Genomic DNA, 20,228 nt, shown 5'->3' with positions numbered 1-20,228 from the left:
CACAGTGGTGAATAAAAGAATTAACTTGATGAGCCTCAGTTGTCGTTACTTGAATATAAGATTTTATCACAACACAGATGTTTACAGAGATGATTCTTTGTTTAACTTGCTTGCAGATATCCAAACCATAATATAAATCATTCACAATATTAAAACATGACAACACTTTTGAAGTAATTTGATTTTAGGTCTGGTAGGACATCATTGAGATTTATTAGCTCTCCCAGAAAGATGTCTATTTTAGTGAATTTGTTTATTCATATTTTATAGCCACAGATTATATACTGGTGCATAAATTCATGTGCATGCATTCACTGTACAGTGTAGCTGTTTTTAACACTAGTGAAGCACCATACCGATACAAGACAATATAGTCTACAGTTACTGCATCTCATAGACTAGGCCTAACCAAACACAACGAAGTGTATTTATATTTACTGTAAAACTAAAAGAACGTATTGAGTTTTCAACTTCTACTCAGTAGCACCCTACTTTCTCACAGTAAAATACAGTGAAATAATACAAAGTACATTATTGCCTTCGGCTTTATGTGGCTCTGAGATGCACTGACTTAACATGATGCATGCTGGTAAGACATTTAGTCTGATTATCTCTGCTGTACAATGTCAATAGGTCACATGATATTGAAAAATCACGACAGTATAATGGCTGCAGCTAGACAATGTTGTTGTTTGTTCTGATACGCATGACGTGCCTTATGGGTTTTTTTTCTCTCCAAAGACACATTCTCACACGGCCAATTTACATTATAGTTTGACACGCACAGTCAGACCCATGGATGTATTAAGAGTTCCCCGCAGTCCATCTCGAACGCACCGACAGTGTTCTAGCGTCTATATAGCTGAATAGTTCTAGCCAATAGGAGCGGTGACTTCACAATCACAATAGCAGTGATTGACCAATGGGCGAGGGTTACCTTTAGTAAAGCCCAGCGCCGTTGAACGAGAGTCGTGACAATGGATGTCCAAAATGGTTGCACGTCACGTGACTCATGTAGACTTCAGATAGTTCCCAGGAGTTCTTGGCGATTCCATTATTCAGAGCAACAGATACGCGATTTTTGGTAATTAGTAGTGAATAAATGTATTGATTTAAAATAAAGCAGACCGACATGCCTATGTAGTTACTCTATGTTGTTAGTCCATAAGTTTTCTTAAATCATAAATAAATCATAAATAATCATAAGTCATAATCCACATGCTTAATGCACATTTAGATTTGATTCAGATGTGCTGATAATATACAATCTGATTATTTAAACGTCTTACCCTTCATAAGTGCAACACAGACGGTCCATTGACTCCATTCTGCTGATGCTCTAATGCGCTGCTGCTCTCCTCCGGGAACTATTGAGAGGCTCCATTTTCCGCCATTACTGAGAAAAAAACTGGTCCATTGGAGTGAACGGAGATGTCGCAACGCTATCACTCAACGGCTCTGGTACAACCCTCTTGCTGCCTTCACATGCTAGTCGGAAGATCTACTTCCCACTTGTGAAGTCGGAATAACGAGAATGTGCCTTGCGTTAGCAGACTATAGTCCATTCGTTATGGATAGAAAGATAATCATTGTTAAAGCCATAAAGAAATGAATTTAAATGTTCTGCCTTATTTGGGTAATTTAGTAGTTGAGTGATTCAGTCTTAATTTTGATCCTCACTGGATTACATAGAAGTTTGCCTTTTGTTTGCCACTTCTTGCAGGTCTTGAAGGGTTTAACTAACTTTCCAAAAGGCAAACTTCTATGCAATCCAGTGAGGAAACAAGGCAGATGTAAAATAAAAGAAATAGAAAATTTATTCTCCATAATATGAACAGTTACAAAATGAAACAAACCGTTTCTGTCTTGATCAACTTGTTCCTAAAATAAAACATGTCCATATGGCAACACTACAATCAGCTGCGGTTTACAAAGACAAGATTCATATGTGGTAGTAGGACAAATTAACTCGAACTGCTAGATCAAGACAAATGACGTCTTATGACATCAATATAATATGTAACTGAATTTTACAGATCAAAATTAAAGACTGAATCACTCAACTACTAAATTACCCAGATAAGGCAGAACATTTACATTCACTTCTCTATGGCTAAAACAATGATTATCGTGACCAAAATTTTCCGGGTTATCAGTATTATCACGATTTTGTTAAAATATGATGACAATGTTTTCAAAAAGTACTGAATAAACTGAAATCATTTCACCAAGTTTTGTACTTAAATAATGTATTTATTATATTATTATTTAATATATATCCCTCATAAAGAAATAAGATGCTGCTGGAGTGTCTGTCACTGTAGATGAGCACGAGGAACCAGGAGGATTTATTGGTTGGCCTGCTGCAGCCCACTCTGTAAACAAGGGAATAGCAAATGTTATTTTTTATTATTATTATTATCAGTACTGTTATTGTTGAGACAACTTTATGTCCTCCATGTTGACTTCTCAATATTTAGGATGATTGATACAAATAATGAATCTGTTATGTATTGAGGTTGAGAATATTTAGACAACATTTTTCCCTAAAAGTTTAAATGTTGAGTAGAATACTTCTAAGTCTGTCACAATTTAATTAGTATGAAACAGCTGTATGAGAACCGGGAAACAGGGACCATAGAAAGAGAACTTTGAGATTCCTTTTAGCAATGAAAAGTGCTCAATGAATAAAATATATTATTAGTATTATTATTTTAGAATATTGGACAACATTCTTCTGATCTTTTCTGTAAAAAAATCATTACAATGTAAAAATACTCTTGTCATGTCATGTGTGCCATGCCTTGACAGTTTCCAAGGAACGAACATGTGGATGTGCAGTGACACCTAGAGGAAGGACTAGTAACAGCAACAGAAAAAAACACCCCTATTAGAAAAGAATAGAACGGTCCAGAAACGTCAGTTTTTTACGTTTCGAGGCGCATTTGTCCATGGACAGTTCCTTGCGCTTTTGGCCTTCCATACTTTCTAACCTTCAAGAAGTGCCAACACGAAGCGTCGACTGTATATCGCCGTGTTTGTCTTTAGCTCAGGATCCTCAGGAGCCTCTTCCCTCTGTAAAAGGTAGTTAGCATAGGGAGCTAATTGAGCTAAGAAGCCACGCGACGGGCTGCTGTACATCCCTTCAAAGTGTCTGTGGCTTCTGTCATCAGGTCGTCGACATGGCCGATCCGTGGCAGGAGTGTATGGACCTCTGCGTGGAGGTGACCAGGAGGGCTGGGGAGGTAAGACGGTTGTCCCTCTGACCGGAAACGTGCCGCGTCAGCCAGACTGGCTGTGTGTTCACAGTTGTGTCAGTCCAGTTGACATGTGCACATCACAGCACATCACAGCGATGCGTCAGTTTGCAAACCACGAGTCAAAATCAGACAAAGTAATGACTCTGATGCATTCATGTTCAGGATGTCACCATTGTCTGATCATACTGATCATTTTTTTTCTTGCTGCAAACAGACAGCTTTTCTTAAAGGGCCCATATTGTCAAAATTGAGATTTCCTGGCCTGTTTTCATAAAGAATGAGGTCTAGGGGCTCTGTAAAAGTGTCAAAACGGGCAATAAACAGACAAATACACTCAGCCTGCATTCAGCAGCTGCTTTCTTTTACCAGGCGTCAGGACTTCCAGGGGACTGTGATGTCACAGCTACACAGTCACCGCCTTCAGCTGTTCCCCGCACAAATGTCGAGGAAACGCTGTTCAGTGGTTGCATGTCAGGAAGATTCATCATTGCTCAGGCTTCATTATTATTTAATCATGGCACAGGCTTCCTAAGAATATTAATTTAGGAGAGCAGTGGCTAACACCCAGGAAGGGAGACACGCTGCAGCAGTCACAGCTGGGCGCTGCTCCGGTCCTCCCCCCACAAATTTGAATCAAATATTTCCTAAAAAGCCTGTTTTTTTATTAAGATTACACATATTCTACTATCAGGTTATAAACATGATAAAGTCAACACATAAACTGTACAGTGTTTCCCATAGGATTTTGACTGAGTATGGGGGGTGGACCTCAGACCCTGTAGGGGGGTCAGGGGTCATTCTCCCCCCAGAAGGACATTTTGTACATTTTAAAGTTAAATCCATCAATCTTATGAACTTTGACAGCAATTTTGGAGGCTAGATCTATGAAGAATTTTATGCTCTTGTAAACAATTGTGCTATGTAGTAAAGAATTTAATCATTAATACAAAGGTAGTATGTTTATGAATGATGATCACCACCATTAATATCCTTACGACCTGTGTGTTGTATGGACACTGACTGCCCCCACCCACATACCATGACAAAAAAGGGGAAAAGTAGGTTATTTTGAAAATATAATTCTTTGCATAAAAACAACAACAGCACAGAACAATTAACTGCACAGTGAACGATAAATAGTGAACTTGGTACCTGCAGTAATTTTAATTAAAACAGGGTTCCCTCGCAGTATGGAAAAGTACGGAATTTGATTTTTAGTAATTCCAAGGTCTGGATAAGTATGGAAAGAGGAAAAGCTGCAGAAAATATTTGTGTTTCGAGACTGAAGTCTAAACAGACGTGAATCCAAAGATTTTAGAATATTAAAGATCTGTCTCAATCTCTCTTGTCCAGTGATTCTTTTTCCTATGGTCAGTGATTAACATCGCCATAGCGACTGTCACTACAGTATCTACAGAGCCATAGTTCACATATGAATATTACAGGCGGACGGAAAAGTCATTCCTATCAACTGGGCATTATTTAGATGATCCGGTGAATGCTAGTTAGTTTGTACTGTGTCCCCTGTTGTCGATGAAATACACATTTACTCCAAATTACAGAGTTTAAATATCAATCTTATAATATGAGAATCCGTCCTAGCACAGGTACAGTAATGTTGGAATTGAATTAAAAAATTCCACAGGATTGCAGGTATCGCTCTAACAAATGTTTAATTAATTTAGTATGAAGCATTAAGATTTTAAGCACTAATCAATTAATGAGATATATTTTAGGATTTCCAGGTGTGATTGGCTGCATAGATGGAACTCATATTTCTATTAAGGCTCCACCAGTAAACGAGGGAAATTTTGTGAATAGGAAATCTTTCCACAGTATTAATGTGTAGGTAGGTCTAAATATTAGTCTATTAAACTGTTTAGCTACTGCAGCTAATCACTGTTTCTGACAACCCATCACTGGCTCAGGATATACAGTCTCAGAGCTCTCATTAAAAGCCAGGGTACTTGGACTCTTAAGATGTGTGTATGACTGTGAAATAAAAAATTAAAATCATAATACAGAGAGAAATGTGTTCCTAAAAATATAAGGAAAAATTGTCACATGCATTTCAATATCCACAGAAAATAATCGGTTCTGAATTTATACATATTGCTAATTTAACAATGACTTCCTGCAAGTGTTAAGTTCACTACATTTATTGAACAGTTACTTTTCCATGCTGTTGCTGTTCTTTTATTTTTGCAGTGAATATAAGAAATACAATTAGTAGGTTTCTACTTTCCTCCTTGTACTTGTTCTAAATGTACTTGGTTGGGTTCGTGAAGGTCATCAATATATGCTATGGTAAAAATATGGGTCCCTGAAGAAAAAGGTTGGGAACCACTGCAATAGAGGGTCTGACATCCACCCACCATAGTCTCCCAAAATCATGTGGGAAACACTGCTGTATATACCTGAATACGTATTTACTGTAATTTGGAGCTCAAACCTAACCATCTCTGACCAACATTATGTAACAGCTGATATATATGGTCTTTGTCCCCGTCTTGCTTCTGCCAGATGATCCGTGAGGCGCTGCAAAAGGACATTGACGTGATGCAGAAGAGCTCACCCGTTGACCTTGTGACTGAAACGGACCAAAAAGTGGAGCAGCTTATTATATCCTCCATCAAGGAAAAGTACCCAACACACAGGTACTTGACTTGACATGGAGAGGTGGTAAATGCACTTATTGATTGAACTAGAGCTGCTACTAAATGAATCGCCAACTATTTTGATAATCAGTTAATCGTTCAAGAAGTTTTTATGGGAAAAAAAGTCAAAATTCTCTGATTTCAGCTTCTTAACTGTGTATATTTTCTCGTTTCGTTGCTCCTCTGTGACAATAAATAAATATCTTTGGTGTGTGGACAAAACTAAACATCATGTTGGAGTTTGGGGAAACATGATCAACATTTTTCACCATTTTATGACATTTTTGGACCAAACAACTTATCGATTAATCGATAATCAAAATATTCTTTACCCGCAGCTCTGGATTGTACTATCTGTCATTTATGGAAGAGCCTTGAGTTTATCAAGAACCTTGACCCTAATTTCACTCAGATTTGTTGCTGGGCAACTTCATGCTTGTTCTTTTAATATATCGGTGAATCGTTAATTGTAAATATGAAGCTACAAATGCTGTCACAACACTTTCTCTGTACTGCTAGGAATACTTGACTGATGTGAAGATACTGAATATTTTAATTAATTTGGTAATTTATTGTTGTTGTCTTAAAATACTCGATGTTCAGTTTTTGTAATTGCACGTTGAAAACTATCCACAGGATGCTCAAATACACAAAATTACATACAAATACTTCAATAATGAACCCAGTGCATCCAGGCTACTGGTGGTATTTTTTGAATTATCTAAAATAACAATAACAAATTACAGACTTGTAGAAAAGTGAGAGTTAATACAGCTGGTGGACATTATCACGTTTCGTTCATTCCATTTGTTGTAACATGACTATAAATGACCATTTGTTTCTCTTTTATATTTTGTGCTTTTGAAGCTTTATAGGCGAGGAGTCGGTATCAGCAGGTGCACCAAGTATTCTAACTGACAGTCCCACTTGGATCATCGACCCTATTGATGGAACCACCAACTTTGTTCACAAGTATGACTCTATGAACCGCTGAGATACTCTGGATTGTTTTTTATCTTCGTTGCTGCTCACTTATATTAATGTTTTAATTAGGTTCTAGGATTTCTATCTGTCAGGGAATATTTGACAATGTAGATGATACTGACACTGGGTTCCTCTGAGCTTTGACCTAAGGGGATTCATCAAACAAATGTTTTAAACTGTAAATTTCTTTTGTGCAGTTTCCCATTTGTGTCTGTGTCGATAGGCTTCACTGTGAAGAAAGAGGTACGCTTTTTTGTTTGTGAATCATGTGTAAATTACTCTGTAGCTTTGTCACAGTGGTTTTTTCTTCTTTCCTCCTCCAACTCCAAATAAATCACTGCTGTTTCTCTCAGATACAGTTTGGTATTGTCTACAGCTGCATAGAGGACAAAATGTACACAGCAAGGAAAGGGAAAGGAGCATTCTGCAATGGAATCCCGATCAAAGTGTCTGGACAAGAAGGTAAACAATCACTTCAGGTTTTGGTGTTGCAGTTTGTAAAAAATCAACCAGATGGAGGCAAAATCACTAAGAGATTCTTTACTAATAGCTCCTCACAGTGAGATCTTAAAGGCAGTAGCTATAATTAAACTCTTTGTGATTTCTGTGAATTTATAACCTGTTTAAAGGCTAATATTTTATTGTTCTCCATCCATCCTAGATATTAACCAGTCTCTGCTACTGACAGAAGTGGGCTTCAAGAGCGATCCTGAGCAATTCAAAATAATGTTAGCCAACATAAAGACCATCCTCACCATCCCTGTACATGGGTAAATATGCACATATGAACAAGTTGTATGCCTTAACTTCTTCTTCATCTTAGTCCCAGCTGATTTGATGGTTTCTTTAGTTACCGGTAGAAACAGCAGTTGGAAACACAATGTGACAAACACATTGTTTCTTTAAAGTCCTTCACAATATGTCAGTTGAACTCTTCTAATGTGAAGCTGCAGCAGTGTGAAATTTCCTTTGTTTTCAGTCATTTATCACTGTGATAAAACAGTAACACTGTTAACATGCATCATTTCCTGAGAATCCATGTTTGAATCCAGCACAGGAATGGCGAATACTGCCACCAACTGATTCTGATTTGGAACACTACCAATTTAAGGCAGAACTATCAAATCTGACCATTTGTATCACAAACAGCTTTTTTTTGTCATGTTAGCCATGAAGAATATAACACTCATAACTCTGCATTAAATTAAAATTAAAAGAGACATAGTAATTCTTTCAGTTTTTCCCTTTCCTCTAGTGTGTTATAAGATATAAGTTATTTATAAAAGGTCTGCAAAGTTAAAAAGCCTAATGTCTGCGGTTAATGGAGCTCCTCTCCCCCACAGAAATCACTGCCCCTGAAGCTCCTGAAAGGCCTCGTGACTAGTTGTCCGATGCTTCCGTAACATCGTAATTAGGGTTGCAACGGTATGAGATCTTCACGGTATGATAACCGTCTCAGCAAATATCACAGTTAACAGTAATTTATCATTATTATTATTATTCAGTATCGGTTACAATGACCCTTACATGAATGTAAACAGAAAGGCTTTTTTGGTTTGGCTTTCCTTTTTGTAAGTGTGTGTAAAAAGTCTCCCTTTTGAAAATAAATGAATAAGAAAGCTGTTCACCATTTGAACAGAAGAAATGAGGAGGAAAAAGGGGAGCAGGACTGTACTTCCTTTTGAACTTCATAAATGGGAGAGATAAAAGTGTGGGATATTTTAATACATTCATGTTCAGGATGAACTTATTTAATACAATTCTAGATTATGTCATTAGATCATTATTATTACAATGGTACAGAAGTGCACTAGTGGCTAGTCTTGACTCCCCTAAACAGAGCGAGATAAAGCAAGAACGGAGGCCGCAATTCATACAGGTGCTGGAAGCAGACTGGAAATCATTGGGAGAGGGGCCTTAAAGAGACAGGAGTTAAAACCAAGTGTTTCAGAGCGAGGCTGGAAAGAGGAGCTGCAGGAATGGACAGTGTGAGGAAACTGACATGTTTACTGAACATTAGAGTGTGCAACCTTTTCAAGTTATAACCTAAATTAAAAATCATGAACCTGAATATGAGCATAATACCTCCTTTAAACCTTCTGTAGAGCAAAAATCCCATTTCCATCCACAGAATCCGTTCCCCGGGCAGTGCGGCTATCAACATGTGTTTGGTGGCGTGCGGCTCGGCTGATGCGTACTACCACATGGGCATCCACTGTTGGGACATGGCCGGAGGGGCGGCAGTTGTTACTGAAGCTGGCGGAGTTATCATGGACATTTCAGGTGAGTCACAGAGAATGTGAGCTCTACAAACACAACTTGAGGTTGCTGAGCCACTGGATGAATGTTGATGATGGGCAGCAGGCTGATGAAGCTTGTAGGAAAAAAACTGCAGAACAGAACTGTTCTTTTTTTGCAAACACTATTTATTCGTATACATAAATTATTTATCTTGACCAGTTCTCGTCATTGATTTTTATCTCCTTTTATTATCACTAATGCCTGAGAAAGATGTGAGGAGTGGTTATCTATGTACTTCAAATAGGAAGTAGCAGGATGACATGCAATGTTAATTTTTAGCAACACTTCCATTAACATAATGGCTTGTCTGAGATTTAGAATGAGAAGGTAGCTGTACTTTGCTAATGGTTTTAGCAAGTCAAAGACAAATCTATTTATAAGTGACCACGCCCTTGTTTCTGCCAAGACAATCCTCTCTGTGTATTAGTAATGTACAGTAATAGAGGGCACATACAGTCAGGTTCCAAATTATTTGGACAGACACAATTTTGTACTTTTCCCTCAATACACAACCACAATGGATTTGAAATCAAACTATCAAGGTGTGATTTTTTTTCCTGGTGAAGTATTTTGTAGTGTTTGACCCCCCGTCACAGATGAGTCAAGTTGTGTAGTATGAATGGTACAGAGATCTTCCGATTTTGAAAATCGTTTAGTGTGCCCGAGGCATGAGATGCTTCATCTATGAATTCAGGATTTTTAACTGACGTGAATATAATTTACCAGAACCCCCCTTACAGACGGAGACATCACACTGTCTGAGGTGTTGAAAGGATTGGCCAATTGGGTTAGTGGAATATTGAATCATATTGTATTGTAATTAAGCCTGTCTAGGATTTCCAGAGTTGTTTCCACCTTTGTTGTCACACAGACCACTTGAATAGACCAGCCTCTTACCTGTTTTAGACTTGCCTTGATGCAATGGTAAAAAACAGGGATCGGCAAAGTCTGGCAGCCCCCGGGCCGATGCAGCCTGCGAGTCAATTTCCAAATATTAATAAATTGTTGGTTTCACGGGCATTAGGAGCAATTGAAATGCAAGATGCTTGTTGCCAAGCAACTGTGGTCTCGTCTGGTCTCGCCCGTCATACTAACGACAACAACAAATAGAGACATAAGCAAAATAATTGGAAGGGGGGATTTTACCCACTACATGAACCTTCACCAGGAGAAACGTCTCCAAAGTAGGTTTTGTCACAAAAACACACGTGAGAAGTGACACAGGAAAATATGCTAAACAGGAATGGTTTGTGACTTTCAAGATGGATGTCCAAAAGAAACTGTGGTCAATATATTGCAGAGTACTCTTATGTTGAAAGGTCAGAAACAGGAAGTAGTTTGAGCAGACGCTCTCTGTGTTGTGCAGACGGAGAGAAATAACTTTAATTTTAATTTTACTTTAATATGTGGTTCCGCAGTGAGCTCAAGGTTACGCTCATCATCTGTTATAGTGAAAACGCACATGACATATAGTCTGCGTGAATGATTTTTCAGAGAATATGTGTGAAGAGTGTTGTTGTGGTTTCCAGGTTGATACACTTAATCCCTGTCACATCACAGATCACACAGGAGATGGTTCCCCGACGTGTCCAGATATTTAGCTGCTAGATATCTGGACACATCGGCGAGGCCTCGGTGAGTCACTTTTGCCTTGATGGTTTTATTGGAAATCTGTAGTTCACAGGAGAGAATCTGTGCTCAAAGTTAAAAAAGATGCTATTAAACAATAGTATTTGAGTTTAAATACTTCCTTAGTGTTGATTCTACATAAATTCCATAATTTTACATTTAAATATCCATTATTACAAAGTTCAGTCTCAAGAAGAAAAAAAAAATTATAATCACAGCAAATTGTGCGATGAATTAGTTAATTGATTGACAGCTGTCTGTTTGGAGTGGCTGTGGCTCAGGACGTAGAGTCGTTTGTCGTTTGATCCCAGCTTCCGCCAGTACACATGCTGTTGTGTCCTTGGGCAAGACACTTAACCCTAACTTGCCTCTGACGGCCCTTCCAAGAGTGTATGAATGTGTATGAATGTGACAGAAAAATGCGTGGTATGGGTGAATGTGACGTTCCTGTAAAGCGCTTTGAGTGGTCTATATGACTAGAAAAGCACTATATAAATACAGTCCAGTCCATTTACAGCACTAATTTGAATATGAAAAATAGAGATGTTGGTTAAATAAACTTTGATTACCGGTATAAATTCTGTTGTTTTCATTAATTTAGTAGCTATAATTGGCTAATTGAATGATGGTGTGATGCACGGTCAGAAAATGGAGGGACTGGGAGACGGAGAACAAGCAAGCTCTTTTGAGGATGTTTGCCCTTTTCAAATATGACTTTAATGATTATTCTTTCATCATAGTTGCTGTTACTCAGCTAATACACAAATCATGTCAGCTCTAGTAACAGAACAAAAAACACCTTGTTGGAGTGGTACATTTAGCCTCATCAGGTGGTTTATTCATGCTACTATTATGCAAAAACGATGAAGAATGCACTTCTTGAAATTTGTCAGACCACACATTTCTTTTTAAATGCTTAACTTTTTTACAGTTATCCTTAGTTGTCGTTTCTTCTTTTAAACAGGTGGACCGTTTGATCTAATGTCTCGGAGACTGATCGTGGCGAGCAGCAGGGCGATTGCAGAACGCCTTGTGAAGGAGATAATAGAGTTTGACGTTGGCAGGGACGACGCAGATCACTAGTTGACTTACTGCCCTCAGCTGTTTCGAATTCATCACGTCAGGATTCTGTCTTTGCCTTGAGAACTAAAATGATGAACTTACCTCTGAGGACAATTTGACCGAGACATTCACAGATTCAGACTGAATCTATTCTGTTTTGACTTATTCAGACAGTAACACCCTGATTAATAATAAGGAAGTTGTGATGAAGGGATATGTGTCACAACACGCTCTTCCTTTTACGTTTTGTAATCACACTTTGTTTTATCTATATTATTTGATTGAAGAACTTCATAGATAAAAAACATTATTGAAGTAATTTTAGTATAAATGTGTTCAGGTTTTGACCGATAATATTACTTTTCCATTCGTGGGTTATTGTATTTTATGTATTCATAGATTAATTTACAGTAAGTATACTCTTCAATTACTTTGCCATGACTAGTTTGCACTACAGGTAATTCAATAATAGATACACCAAACACATATAACATAGAATTTACATAGAATGACACAAAACTATGTAGTGCATAACTGCTTCTTTATCAGGTCCAGACAACTGTGTGAAGTTTAAAATTGTTATTTCTAAGAATTTAAGGAAAGCAGCAAATAAAAACGCACTTTGACTATTTCCTGCTTATACCAAGCCTCTCTTTGACACACAACAGATAAATGGATAAATTCATGTCATTAAAGCCCTGCAGGTGTCAGCATGCAAACACATGTTCACTTAATCCAAAAAAGCTGTCAGCCCTTATGTAACATGTGTAGTATCAAACAAGTGTGCAGGACATAAATGTCCATATTCTAGGGATGTCCCGATCGGATCTCAACGGTCAGTATCGAGGGACAATCAAGGCATTTTTTATCTGATCGGGATCCCCTTTATTGAGCACGACCCCAGCCTTTACTGTCACTTTACAGTAATGTCTGCAATGCCAACATTTCGCGAGGCGGTAGTGCTGGAGCTGCGTTCAATACTACCTATTTGATACAGCACTTAACAATTAAAATGCAACGTAATACAGTGAGTTGCGTTTTATTACAAGTAACTCAGGTGAAGGCAGCACTCACATTGGCAGATACTTTTAAAAGGAGAGAGAATTTTCCTTGAGACAGCTACAAGGCCAAAAGATTACAAAGAAGGTAATTGAATTCGTCGCTGTGGTAGAGAATACAGGTTGGAGCTTTTGGAGCTTGGAACTGTACTCCCTACCCTCTCGACACTGCATTTCAGACACTGCCCTACTAGAGCTTTACAACAAGGGTCGTGACCAGTGACACCTACAAGGTCTTTTATCACATGTGACTGCTAGTGTCTTTACCACAGACATTAGGATTGATTCCCCTTTTGATTTACAGCATGCGGTATGTAAACCAAGCCACCCTGCACACGTTTGGACAGTTAGAGACTCTTTGATGCAGTCTCAATCGACATTGTCATCTCTAACACGGCAGAGATGCCGATTTTCCTAAAAAAGAACTTTCACTTCATTTTGAAGCGAAAGTATAATTCATGTAACAGCTCCAATAAAAGCACTTCTTTGATTACAAATGAGTGCCCTGCAATTGTATTATTTTGATATTCAGTTTTTACTTTAATTATATATATATAATTATATAAGTATACTCCTTTCACTATAATTCTGCACTAAGCGCATTCGAGAAGTTATTTATAAAGACAACTTTTAGTTTGTTTACTTGTTTATATTGTGAAAAAAAAGGAATCTGTATCGGCAGATACTCCCTAAATGACTCAGATCGGGATCAGCAGCAAAAAAACTTGATCGGGACATCCCTACCATATTAGCTTTGACCTAAAAACAAAAAAGATAAACTGTATTTTTTCCTTCTATGAATTGAAAAAAAAAAATTTAATTAATGAATGTACTTCATTGATCCCAAACTGGGAAATGCCAGTGTTGCAGAAGCAAATATCAGGGACATAACACACAAAATATAAGAAGTACAAATGTAAATTTAATCTGCAAGCAGCACTGATCGGGCCCTCGCACATAAGCGCACATCAGGGTGTGTCATGGTTTAAGCATAAGATCTGTGTAAGATCATAACAATTTTTTTATGACCAAATATGAGTTGGATCAGGTAAACCTGCAAGGCAGAACAATGTCCCCTATCATGGAGCAACATCAAACTTTGCAGCGATGGAATTAAAATCTTTTGATAACCTTTGTTGTGCACGAGCACCGTGGGTATATGAGAACTTCGGCCCGCTCGCATCTCAGAAGCCTGAATGCCGCATGGTCTTATGAAGAAAGAATCAGTACAAAGGAAAGGAAGCCAACACCCCTGGACCCCCGCAGAGACCTGCGGCGACCTCGCATCTGGGGGTGTGATTTGGACACAGCCCAACTCGCATCCCTCATTGGCAGAGACGGCAATGAGGGACGGCACCGCGAGGGGTCTCGTGACCTCACAGACTCTATAAAAGAATGCGATGCCCACCACTCATCGCTCTCCAGGTAAGAAACCCTTTTTGATCAGGTGGGTTCCATTGTCCTACAAAGGAAGTAACCACTTCTAACTTAGACTTCGTTCACCGCATCGATTACTCTAGAAACCAGAAGAAGTGACCGTGCACGCAGCTGAACCAGTCCCCAGGATACTCGACTTCGCTGGATGAACCGGAAGCCGCCTTTTTTTTCTTCCACTGCGCGTTTGGAAACACACACAGCACCGGTACCGAGACAAGAGCCGTTGAGACAGAACGCTCTGTCGATTGATCCCTGCAGGGGATCAAGAACCCACAGTCTTTCAACCGAGTCGACCGCCGGTCTATCCGAACCAGGAGGACCGTGCACCGCGGGCAGTTGCTAGGAAGCACCGCGGCTAGCGCATCGCCGCATCTGAGGACGGACCACACGCTTGTGCTGGCCACACCAGCCAGGTAAGCATCGCTGCCTGCAAGGCCATCCAGGAACCAGACAGTGTTCCTGATCTTGAAGAGATGTCCTCTTCTGGCCTAAACAGCCGACACCTGCTCAATGAAGCCCTCGAGCCAAACGAGCAGATGGACCCAGGTTATCAGGAGACACACGCTAGTAGCCTAGCGATCCCTCTCTGGGCAGTCTCCAATTTTGTCTTTTCAGATGACCACTAAGCATCTTCACCAGCCTGCTTGATGGACATGGGTGCCCCCATAACTAAGTCCTAATCCTCAGCCCCACCTCCTTGCGTTCTGAACAAAGGGGCGAGGATTGCTGCCAGCTAGAATGCACAACACGCATGCGTTCTGCCAGAGGATATGAAGGCAATGCCAATATCCTAGTTCCAGGGAACTTAACGCTCGATGGTGATGAAAGGCCACGCGTTAAGGTGTACGGCAAAACTGAACCCCAAAGATGCTGGCCACCTCCCCGGCAGAGCAGGCAACACGGCCAAGGGGCTGATGAACCAACCCACCCCCAGGTTCGAGTCGAACCATGTCTGCAGGACCTCCCTCAGCCAAAAAGACGTCTGACGGAGACAGCAAAGAAGCTTGACATGTCCCGTCCTCCCCCAGGTCCGCCGGACACCTTAACAACACTTGATGCTGGCCCTTCGCCAGCATAACCAGGCCAAATACGTGCCCCTTCCACTGCCAAAGTTCGGTTTATTAAATTGGGGGGTGGAACCAAGAGAGCCCAGGACACTCCTTGAACCGTCACACACAAGACCCGTGCCCTCTCTTTCCTGTCCTTCTTGGGTGACCAAGCCGCTAACTCCGCTTCACCCAAGAGGTGATAGTGAGGTGTATCCACGCCTCTTTCTTCTTCCAGAACCTGACCCTGGTTCAAACTTCTTTCCGCCTGTGAATCCACAGCCACCCCAGCATGACCATCTTCAATGTTTCTGGACCACAAGCTTTTCTCTCCTTTGCTGAGAAAAACACTCAGCCCTGTACTGCCCCCATGTGGTCGGAGGCTTACACATAGCTGTACATAGTTTGCTTGAAGGTAGTGCTAAAACCAACACAGTTGCATGTTCAATCCCTGCTGGTTCACCTCACTAAATTCCTGGTAAGATAGGATTTAGCTAATCTTCAGTAGTACACTGCTGCTTTGTAAGCCACAGGTCTTAGCTACACCTGTGCACCTTTCACCCTTTCTTGCGACCTACCACCAGAGGTCCGCATAGCCCTAGGTAGCATTTACAGACAGGTAAAATAAGTCGCCAGACACCCCTAGTGGCCGGAGCTGTAGGTCCTTTTAGGTTATTTGACACAGACCTGCACACTGTGATCTTTCTCTCCTTTCTGTCCTTTCCCCAAGATTATAACCTTTGTAAATAAGTTATTTGCCAGCAATGAGGAATTGCAGAGGAACCAAATGATCCGTGGTCCAACAGACTTGAAGTCCCTCCTCTTTTACAGCTGTGACCAGAGAGTCACCTTGCACTGCAAACTGAGTAACCTCAACATGCAGTTAATTAGGAGACGTGCAGCTGACATGCAAGAAATGTATGCAGCCTGCTAGCAAGCATGTAGGTGGCGCTAGAAGTGCCAAACACCTCATCAGCAGAGGGACCTACCTAACAAAGGGGGTCAAGGCCACGCCCCCCCCCCCCAGGAGCAGTCTCTCTTACACCAGGAAGAAGCAGCCTAAGGAAAGAACCTTCCCCTTTCACACAGGAGTCACACTCTGGTTCGTCACCGAGAGCCACAGAGACTCCTCCTCCAACCAGAACAATTACATGACCTGGATAAGACCCTCCAGGGTACCAGAGTCATTGTAGATGTTACTTCTTGCTTTTCTGTGCTTTTGCATGATTAGACTTTGCCAGCAGCTTCCAGACAGCATGAACTAGTGTTTAGTTAGTAATAATAGGAACAATTATTACACAACTCCCACAGTTACATCTGGCATAGTATGATACTACACCCTAATACATGTAAAAGTAAGTAGGACAAGCTTGGCACGTTAGCAGACCTGCCACCGAAGCTCATGTCCTACAACCGGCTTGATCCATCCACTAAACTAACCCTTGAAAGCTAGACCGTGTTCTTAATGGCTCCCCAAGGAGACCCATACACTATGTCCTCCATCACCTCAACCTCAACCGTCGACACGGAGATTGAGATCATGAACTTATTCAGAGGTCAAAACCTCGCCACCGACGACACCCTCAAAGGCAGCGTCCAGCTGAAGGGAACAAATTGGTAAAGTTAGTCTCAAAGCGACTAGACTAACCATTAAGTTACTAGTAAACTAGTAGGTCGGCATTTTTCCAAAAGACCAAGTCAGTTTGGCTCTTTAGTTGTTAAATCCTCACGGCATTTGCTGCACACATCACATGCAGACACGCAAAACACCACAGGCCAGACTGGACTCCTTGTTCAGACACGACTTCACACACCAGGCTGCGCCATTCCAATGGCTAACTCCCCGGAGCTGGTGTATTAACAATTAACACCCTTCCCTATCTCTTTCTCCTTTTCTTTTTGTTTTGTGCCATCATCGATGATCAAACAGCAGCAAGGGAATGGTTTTGGTTAATATTTTGTCTTGTGTTTTGATTTTTGTGATGTTTAATGCAACTAGGCTTAGTTAGTAAACTCTGCCCAGACTTTGTCCGTTAACTCCCTAGACGCAAAGCCTTTCTGAACTGCATAGACTGTTGACTCTTTCCCATTCTCAGGAATACATGGACTGTAACCCTCAGGTTACCCCTTCTTTCCCACAGATGCTCAGTGCTTGAGTTGCTCTGAACACTGCGAACTGCATCCCACTCTTCAGAGCAAAAGGGGGATTGTTGTGCACGAGCACCGTGGGTATATGAGAACTTCGGCCGCTCACATCTCAGAAGCCTGAATGCCGCATGTCCCCGCGTCTCCCATCTGGGGGCGTGATTTGGACACAGCCGAACTCGAATCCCTCATTGGCAGAGACCCGCACGGCACTGCGAGGGGTCTCGTGATGTCACAGACTCTATGATAGAATGCAATGCCCACAGCTCATCGCTCTCCAGGTAAGAAACCCTTTTTGATCAGGTGGGTTCCTCTGTCCTACAAAGGAGGTAACCACTTCTAACTTAGACTTTGTCCACTGCGACGATTACTCTAGAAACCAGAAGAAGTGACCGTGCACGCAGCTGAACCAGTCCCTAGGATTCCCGACTTCGTTGGACGAACCGGAATCCATTTGGAAATGCACACAGCACCGGTACCAAGACATGACCCTCAACCGAGGCAACCGCTGGTGGATCCGAACCCGGAAGACCATGCGCCACGGCTCCTGCCTCACCGCATCCGAGGACGATCCACACACGCTTGCTGTGCTGCCAACCCCATCCGGGTGTGAATGGGCTCACTGCGGCAGGTAGATAAAGTAAGAGGCTTTAGCTCTGAGCATAACGTAGGCATTTTATGTGTTTCAGTAACTTGAACTTACTGTGTATTGTTGTGAAGTTTGTACCGGACCACCGCGTCCCGTTTATTGCTGCTTTAATAGCCGCGTTATTATCAGTGTTGCTTGACTGTGATTTGTGTCCCACCACGTCGGACTATTTTGTGTTGCTCTCCCATCGTGTCTGAACTCAGCACGCTGTCGTCTGTTTAAAGACCAGAGACGTGCCAGCTCACCAGATGAGCCGCTGTGCACCTGCGTCACAGACCAGGTGTTGAACCTCAGTCATCATCGCATGAGCCTTACTGCTGCTTTGATCACTTTCCCTTTGCTTTCTCACTAACGAACATTTACACATGGGTGTTTGAGAGATTCTGGTCTGAAGATAACCTCGTCCCCGATCTCTCCTTTGTTAGAGTCAAATGTTTGAAGGTAGCTGCCGTTTAACTTGAAGTCTCACCCCCCACCATTATCTGGCATCACGTAACTTCCCAGGTCACGTCCGCCATTTTGTTCCTCCTCACCTTCTCACGGGCACACGTCTGTGCACACACTCGCTCACACACGCTCACACACACATACACACACACATGCACGCTCACACACACACTCTTGCTTCTTGTGGTTTTTTCATATGTTGATCATATGATATATGATTGGTAGCTTAGCTTATTAAAGACATTTGTAGATAAAAAGAAGTATTGATTGTACGTTGATATTGCTAAAGTTAATAAATGCTGTTATACTTTAAAGATAAGTTGTTTTGTGTTATTTGCATGTACATTGTGATATTGGCTGGTTGACAGAGTCAGTGCTCAAATTCACACATTCAGTTCAATCTACCAGATATGAACATTTTGAGACTGAATGGACGATTTGGTTATTGGTCCCGGTTTCCGGGTGGTGCCCCGTTGCTTTTAACATTGATTAATAAGCTCTATTGATTTTCATAATTCTTAATTATCTTTGATAATTATTAATTATTGTTTAAAATGTAACATCATCAATGTCTCACAAATAAGCCGGCCAAATTTGAATTGGATGTGGCAAGGCAGAGGATGTTCAGGTTCAAAACTTGTAACTTCCTGTTCCCAGTAGGTGTTGCTATGACCAATATCGATATACAGATGTGTTGACTGTTGTCATTCCTGAGAAATTTGATAAAGATATGACCACATATGGTTGAGTTATGACTGTCTGATGTTTCATCGCGCCGCATCAAACAGAACACGGCCCAGTCAACAAACTGTGGCCTGCCCTTCAGGTAGTCAGTGATCCAGGAGATGGTGGATGCATCGACACCCATTACCTGCAGCTTCTCACAGTGCTGCCAACCCCATCCGGGTGTGAATGGGCTCACTGCGGCAGGTAGATGAAAGCAATAAATGAACATAAAACAGGTAGGGCTGGGCGCTAAAGCACATTTTAAAACATATCGATATATTTTCAAACAGGATATAGGATAAGACAATATCGTGTATAGCGAGATTTATGTTGCGTTAAAATAACATACGTTTATTTCGTGGAGCCACCAGTTCGCCTGTTTCTCCTCTTCCTGTTGATGCCTCACACAACGTCGCCTTGCCCCCCCCCTCTCTTTCTCTCTGAGCGACACCAATACCCTCCCCTCCCTAACCAGCTCACTCACAAACAAGTCCTGTATGCACGATTTAAAACAGCGCTTGCATACGAAGAGTGCGTAAAACATTCTGCTGCAACTCAGAACTTGTAGCCTGTATCTGTTCTGTTTACATTTTCGTTATTTCATTTGCAGAAAGGAGCATTTTTTATTTTATTTGTTTAATCATTTGTATTAAATATTATTAGGGCCCGAGCACCGAGGTGGGGCATGCACCGAAGGTCCATAAGGATTATTAGTGCCCGAGCATGAGGTGCGCGGACCTGGGGCATGCATGCACCAGGGACGCATGCTCCGAGGTGCAAGGATCCTATTGTTTCCGTGAGGATTATTAGGCCCGAGCACGAGGTGT

General features: G+C 41.2%; 1 protein-coding gene across 1 annotated transcript; it reads left to right on the top strand.

Moving 5' to 3' along the window:
* The first annotated feature begins 2,922 nt into the window (after window positions 1-2,922).
* On the top strand, window positions 2,923-12,524 carry LOC118287136 (inositol monophosphatase 1). The gene is made up of 9 exons (XM_035611984.2): window positions 2,923-3,084; window positions 3,174-3,245; window positions 5,784-5,917; window positions 6,785-6,889; window positions 7,099-7,144; window positions 7,255-7,363; window positions 7,563-7,671; window positions 9,033-9,184; window positions 11,796-12,524. The coding sequence occupies exons 2-9, from the start codon at window positions 3,183-3,185 to the stop codon at window positions 11,912-11,914; spliced, it is 837 nt and encodes a 278-aa protein (XP_035467877.1). The 5' UTR covers window positions 2,923-3,084; window positions 3,174-3,182; the 3' UTR covers window positions 11,915-12,524.
* Window positions 12,525-20,228: the final 7,704 nt, after the last annotated feature.

Source organism: Scophthalmus maximus, chromosome 16 (genome assembly GCF_022379125.1).
Source record: "Scophthalmus maximus strain ysfricsl-2021 chromosome 16, ASM2237912v1, whole genome shotgun sequence".
In the NCBI taxonomy this organism is placed as follows: Eukaryota; Metazoa; Chordata; class Actinopteri; order Pleuronectiformes; family Scophthalmidae; genus Scophthalmus; species Scophthalmus maximus.
The sequence above is the reverse complement of the archived record's forward strand: the minus strand, read 5'-3'. Positions and strand labels throughout refer to the sequence as shown.